This window comes from Neospora caninum, chromosome VIIa (genome assembly GCF_000208865.1).
Source record: "Neospora caninum Liverpool complete genome, chromosome VIIa".
Lineage (NCBI taxonomy): Eukaryota > Apicomplexa > Conoidasida > Eucoccidiorida > Sarcocystidae > Neospora > Neospora caninum.
The window spans coordinates 2,927,056-2,933,558 of record NC_018393.1 but is presented as its reverse complement, the minus strand read 5'-3'; the positions used below and the strand labels follow the sequence as shown (position 1 = coordinate 2,933,558).

The window sequence follows — 6,503 nt, the reverse complement described above, 5'->3', positions numbered from 1 at the left end:
GTGCGGTCTCCCCAACGCATGAAAAAAAATAAAAAGGAGCCAACTCCAACCATATTGCTGCGGTGCCGTGTACATGTTACGAAGTTCAAAATAATACTGGTGTCGCTAAGGTGGCGGAAGAGAGGTGGTTCGCACTGCTAAGAGCTAAATCGTTCAGTGCAAATGTCAGTCATGCCTTAAAAGTGTAGCTTGGCGTTAAGGCCCTTCATGTCCGTGCCCATGTGAAGTCTGTTTGGGTAACTAGGACACTACAGATGCCCAGAAAATGTATGTTTTGAACAGTTTTTCCACCGACAGCTAAACCGAATAGGGACAGCGTGACGCGGCCTTACGGTACACTTGGGGACTAAAAGCGCCCCCCAAAAAAACTCATACGCTCTCATTGTTGCTTATGGCACCCTAGCCAAGAGTAGGCACGACGTTTAATCTCTTGAACAATAATCTGCAGCTCCCAGCCAGCCCGCCCGATGACTCCACAGTTTTCTTGAACACGGCGGAGGAGGTAGGGAATGGTGACCTCAACAGGTCCGTAAGGGACGTATTTATAAACTCTAAATCCTGAGTCACTTAATGTGAAGGTAAGATTATCTCCCATTCCAAGAAGCTGCCCAAACGATACGGGCAGACTAGTCGGGGCCAAGAGGTGTGTTCTGTCGCCAACTCCCGAGACATTGGTGACAGATACATCAGACGTCCTTTCATCCTTCGTAAGAGATTCGTCTGGATTTTGACGCATGCCGTACAACAACTCTCCCGCTTTCCGAATGGACTCCGCGTTGTGAGTGCCTGCGACATGTTGCAAGAAGCCAGGTGGGTACCATATGGTGTCTTGTAGCGCGCCGTATCAGTATACGTCTATTGTCGTATCTCAGCCAGAGAAACAATATGCACGGAAACTGATGTAACAGCGATACCTGTCACACAGCGCTACGTTGTTTTCTTTCGCTGCCTCTCTCTCATCTTGCTCACTTGCCCTCGTTCGCGGGCTGTCTATTTGTCTACGAGGGCGCTACACTATTACGCCTTGGGTGAGTCTTTTGTTACCAGTGGCACCAAGAACGAAGCCCTGACATTTACCTTTTTTTATCTAGGTTGAAGTCTTCTCACAGGGTGAGCTTACAGTTTCTAGTGAGTGCTCTTCTTATGCGGAGAAGATGCAAGACCAAAACGATCGGAAGAGCTACAGGTGAATCTTGTCAGATGTCTTCGGCCCCTCTACTTTGGAGCTGAGGTTGCGACGGTCCTTACCGATGAAGATAGCCACACGGTTTCTGTTCTCGAGGAGAAGACGCACACAAGAATCAAAAGAGTCATGCGTGTCCTCGATGCAATCGTGGACAGGGCACGGATACCCGTTGGCCTCGGCTATGTCGCGCTCGAAGGACATGTATGCTCCGCGGACGAGTTTCAGCGCAAATGAGACTCCAAACCGGCGGGCCATCTCGATATCGCATCGCACCTGGCTTTTGGTTTCCCTGTGACAGCAGACACAGGCGGCGGAGAGACCGTGCAGGGCGCTGCTTCACATGAAAGAGCAACGGTTGTGTAATACTGAGTGATACTTTACATGCTGAACACTGTACCAAAAAGGTAGAATAATTTCCCTGTACGTGTAAGTGTGGGTGAGTCAATGATCGGCCCAAGCCGCACGTATTAATAAAGGGTACCAATACTTCGTTGGAGGCTTTAAAAATGTGAGACGCCTGACCAAACCACCGGTATCTAATGCTAGACAGATCGGAGTGATTTATTCTTTGGTGCAACCAGGATGACACATGCTTGAAAATCATGCTAATCAACATTATTCAGCGTGGCGCCAAACGTATCCACTGGCTAAAATACAGTTTTGTGTGTTAGCTATAAGTAACCCTGCAGTCATGATTTATGTGATACGCGTATGCTGTACATTCAGTCGTACATATTCGATATCAAGTACGATTAGAAAGAGTAAGACGCAAACACAGCCCCTTTGCGTGGGCAAACCTCTGAACCTCCCCGAGCTGGATCATCAGCTTGCCATCGCCACTACCGGTACCTCAGGAAAGCATCAAATCATGAGTATACATACATACATACATACATACATACAAACATACATACAGCCTATGTTCGTATGGCTTGATGCTTCGATTCCTTTTCACTCACTTGAGATACGCTTGGTAAGTATTATAAATAAGACTCTGGCCGTTTTTGTTGAACCTTTTTTGGGCATTGGAAGTGACAGTGGAAATAAATCCTTGAACCTGGGATTGTTCGGCGTCGACTAGCAGGGACGGCTTGGTTTCGAGCTGCGCGGTCATCTTGCAAAGTCTAAATAACCTGTCCTGAGTTGCCACCACATGGTCGGCATCGTAGTCTGAAAGAGGCGGTATCACCTGCAGATTTAGCAACACAGATAGAGCCCTTACACATTATGTTCCTATCAAATAACAAGCCCCCAGAAATTCGTCCAGGAGCTGCTGCAATTCTAAAAAATGAAGAACAAATGTACATCTCAACTGCTCAACCATAGTCACCAGCATCACAACGAACGCAAAACAGGCGGGCGCTTACGACCAGGATACGCAAAGAAAAACAAAATGTATCCTCTGCCTTCCTGGATTTAGGGATAGCATTCTCAGCACTATCAATGACTGTGCGCCCGTTTCGACACGATTAATGTGTGTGTTTAGTGCGTGATAGGTGTGTACTGGACATGACAGTTCTGCAAAACGGTATGGCAAACACTAACAAGTGCGTTTCACGAGATCTTGTCATTCTGCGCTCTTGGAAGGTGACCGACAGCTCGCGTTCGATTCAAGCACACATAAAGTGCACATACCTCCTTGAAGACAGCCAATTCGTCTCTCCCGACTTTTTGCGGCTGCAGAAAATGGGTCCATTGAAAAAAAGATACTTTGAAGTCGTCTTCACCACGACCGGGCTGCGCAAGCAGGGTATCAAAGACACGATTCAGCTCAGCTTCCGCAGCCACTGGCACAGTTGCCTCAGTTGCCAATTTGCGCATGCCCTTGACGAAGGCCTGCCTCGTGAGTTCCTTTAACATGAGTAGATCCGGAAGCGTCCGTCGGTGGCCAGGGGATACTGGCATACCTGTGCAAAGACGGAGAATGGAATGAGTAAGTGCTAGCCTAACGCCGACGGTTGTAGAAAATAAAAAGACTTTCAGGACTACCGAAATGTTCGTATCCTCCCCAACACCGCAGGCAGCAGCATGAACATTAGAATTTGCATCTGTAGCAATTGAATTTGGAGATATAAAGGCCCCGTATACGGATGATATAACTACTGGTTTACGGGCGGCCATAAGCTAGAAAGCCGTGGCAGACAGCACGTCTATTATATTGAACAAGAAAAAGCAGTGGTATTCTGAACGGGTTTACTAATCAGCAATAGTTGTGAATCATGGATTGACGGCACATCCTAAATGAGTGGTAGATTTATAGTCGCGGGAGATATCCTGAAACGAGATGACGGTAGAGCTGCAGTCAATGCAGTTAGATTGAATGTCTCAGAGAGGAAGCTATCACCCGTCCAGCCCAAGAGAAAACTTTTTGCTTGTCGATTCTCGACAGACGTAAGGTCTAAGATCCTCAGGAGTCTCCTGTACCTCCTTATTGCCGCCGCTCACGTTGTAGAACTTATGCATATTGGAGTTTTGTTCTAATATGGTTACGCAGGAAACATCTTCAATGCTCCTGCCCATAGAAAGTATATAATGTTGAATAGATGGTAGTACACAGCATGCACCGGTAATTAAGAAGTTGTTTTACTGCGGCGGCTGAAGGCGACCCAACCCCGAGGTGATATCGAAGATCCACAGTAGTTTATTCTTAAGCAGAAGCTGGTTGACAGCCGCGTTGCCTTGACATGCTTGACATCAGAGTGTGACATGGAGATCTCGTTTCAATATCGTTAGTTGAGGGTGCCCACGCTAGGGTGCACAGATAACTCAACCGGAGCTGCGCAACACAACTCTTACCGCATAGTTCTGCGAATAGTCTCTCCACAGCAGCAATGACAACTCCTGCCCGCTCGAATGTAGAGACTGGGCCTAGGGCGCTGACTTTAACAGCTACAAGACCGTCGCGTTTCTTTGAAACGGTTTCCACCGCTTTCCAAGTCAGGTGCAGGTTATGGTCAAACACGTCATCAGTTATGCAGGTGACGTCTTCGGATGATGCTTCGACAGCGTAATCTAGAACGGTCTTTACACCTGGGGACAAAGGTATCAAGAAGCGGGCCCATTTCATGCAGGCAGCAACGGCTGAGGTACTGAAACGAGGGTGAAGAACTGTCTGTGCGGGGGGACTACAATTCTCGGCTGTGTTATTGGTATTTTTACACCGCCGGGGATGTGCACCACTCCAGCAACGAAAACAAAACAGTGGTATTGAGACACATAGAATAGTCGTAGGAGACAACTGGTTTTCCTGCGGTGCTACAAGTAACGTGACGCAATGACATGATAATACAGAACGTGCCAGAGGTATAGGTATACTGCAGGAACCGGGAACATCTACAAGAGGTATGCGCTACACCCGTTGGCCAGCTATAAGCCTGTCACTGAATTATCTAGCTACTTCTTTGCTTGTAGACCTGTCAAGCAGAGATACATGTCCGACCGTCGTTTATCAAAAAGACAACTGCATACACATCGCCCATGCACACTTGATCTGGATTTTGCCGACTCTGACATGCAATCTCTACCTCCACAAAGAAACTTGTTTCATGGAAAACTACTGTTCAGAAGAAGCAGCGGATATATCATACGTAATTTCCTTGTTTCTTCGCCTACCTCTACTCTCGAGCTTGTCCATGGTTCCCAGGACTTCTTCTAGGCTTTCGCCCCCACAGAAAACTTTGTACACGGAGTGCTTCACTAACCACATTGTCAGCTTTTTCCCAAGTATTACACAAGACAAATCTAGGAGTTTCTGGCTTCTCCTAACGAGGGTGTGCGATGCACAGACGCTAAAAACTGACGCCGCGACCAAAAGGTCGCTCCAATTCTTCCCATGTGTGCATGCCGCAGCAGCGTCTGGACCATGAAAGTTAAGCTGGGGTTTCGATAACTGGCGAACCGATGAGAATGAAGTCTTGTGCAAAAGAAGTGGGCTCTCCAAGGCCGTACGAAGCGTCTGGTTTTGGAGACGCAACGAGAAATGACCTGGGGGAGAAAGGAACGAGGGTGCGGACCAACCAAGAAGAGTGAAAGACCCTGAAGACACCTTAGGAAACTGGACCCCTGCTGTTTGATGCCTCTCATTATCGACGATATCCAGGTTTCTGTCTGCCGTTGGCTTCGGGAGACAGGACACGGTTGGCATTGTCCTAAAGCAACTAAGTATGGCCTTCTGCGCTGGACGGAAGCACGGGGGGAAAGGAGATATGTGTCGTCGCGGAGAAGAGATGATCCGCCGTGAACCTGAGGAAAGCATTTGCTTGCGAGGCAAGCAAAAGATCTCGCGTGCCACCCACAACTCAAGTGGTTGGAGACGCCGTGACCTTTCACAGTGTTGGCCCTACTGCGACCATGAAACACAGGATGAAGGGTCTCAGCAGCGAATCCATGATATTTTACTGGGCAGCCAATTCCACCGAGAAAAACAGCAAGATCCGTACTGCTGCAATATACATCTTCGATTGCAGCAGCCACCGGAGAAGTTCCGCAGGAACGCGGTTTCCCTCCGGTCAAGAGGGTAGTCCACCACCATTGTCGAGCCATGCTCTTTCACCATAGAAATGCTACAACAAGATAACGTAACAAAACCGCCGGTATCTCTTCAAAAACAGAAGGAAATGTTCCCGAAGGAGCTTTATCCTAGAGTAGTTCCCTCGAGAAAAGGCCGGGAGCAGAGCCGCGAATTCCGCAAGTGCTCGATCACCCCAATGCTAGCTAGAGGGAGCTCCGGAGGGTCTGCCAGGAACTTCATGGCGTCGTAAATCATCGATATCGAGAGACCGCTTAGCACAATCGAAGTATCTGATTGTTGTTGGAGGGAAAATATTGGAAACCAGTGAGCGTAGAGAGATCATTGATACCTGGCGTCCTGCTGGTGGTATTCCTGGCTGGGTCTGGAAGTCCGAGGACTGCCGGCACACAGCTTTGTCTTGCATGCTGCCAGCAATCGCAACACGGTCACCCGCCACAAGACGGAAGGAAGCGTGCACAATTTTCTCGCTCCGCTTTTAACAGAGAGAGTAGTGACGGGCCACTCTCTCTATTTATTGGACGCCAGCTCTAGTATTACGTACATCGACAGACATTTAAAAAGGTCATATCTCCAGAGGAGAGGAGCACCGGACATGTTTTCTGGTTTCACTGGAAAAAATCAAACACACAATTCGACAACCCGACAAAACTGAACTGCCGATGCTAGCACTCCTGAGGAGGCACAGGGTAGAGCCACATTTACACTTGCTTTCGATTCGAATGTAGCTGTGGAAGAAAGGTCATATGCCGGACAATGCAGCTGCGTAGTCCTGGAGTCATCGTATAC

The 6,503-nt window shown here is 48.3% G+C and overlaps 1 protein-coding gene across 1 annotated transcript; it reads right to left on the bottom strand.

Annotated features, from left to right (window-relative positions):
• Positions 1-379: 379 nt before the first annotated feature.
• On the bottom strand, positions 380-4,892 carry NCLIV_022590 (hypothetical protein; the record flags this gene model as incomplete). The annotated part of the gene is made up of 7 exons (XM_003882453.1): positions 380-786; positions 1,249-1,475; positions 2,146-2,375; positions 2,822-2,923; positions 3,611-3,663; positions 3,983-4,216; positions 4,799-4,892. 7 exons carry the CDS (start codon positions 4,890-4,892, stop codon positions 380-382), a joined length of 1,347 nt encoding a protein of 448 aa, XP_003882502.1.
• Between the last annotated feature and the right edge of the window lie 1,611 nt (positions 4,893-6,503).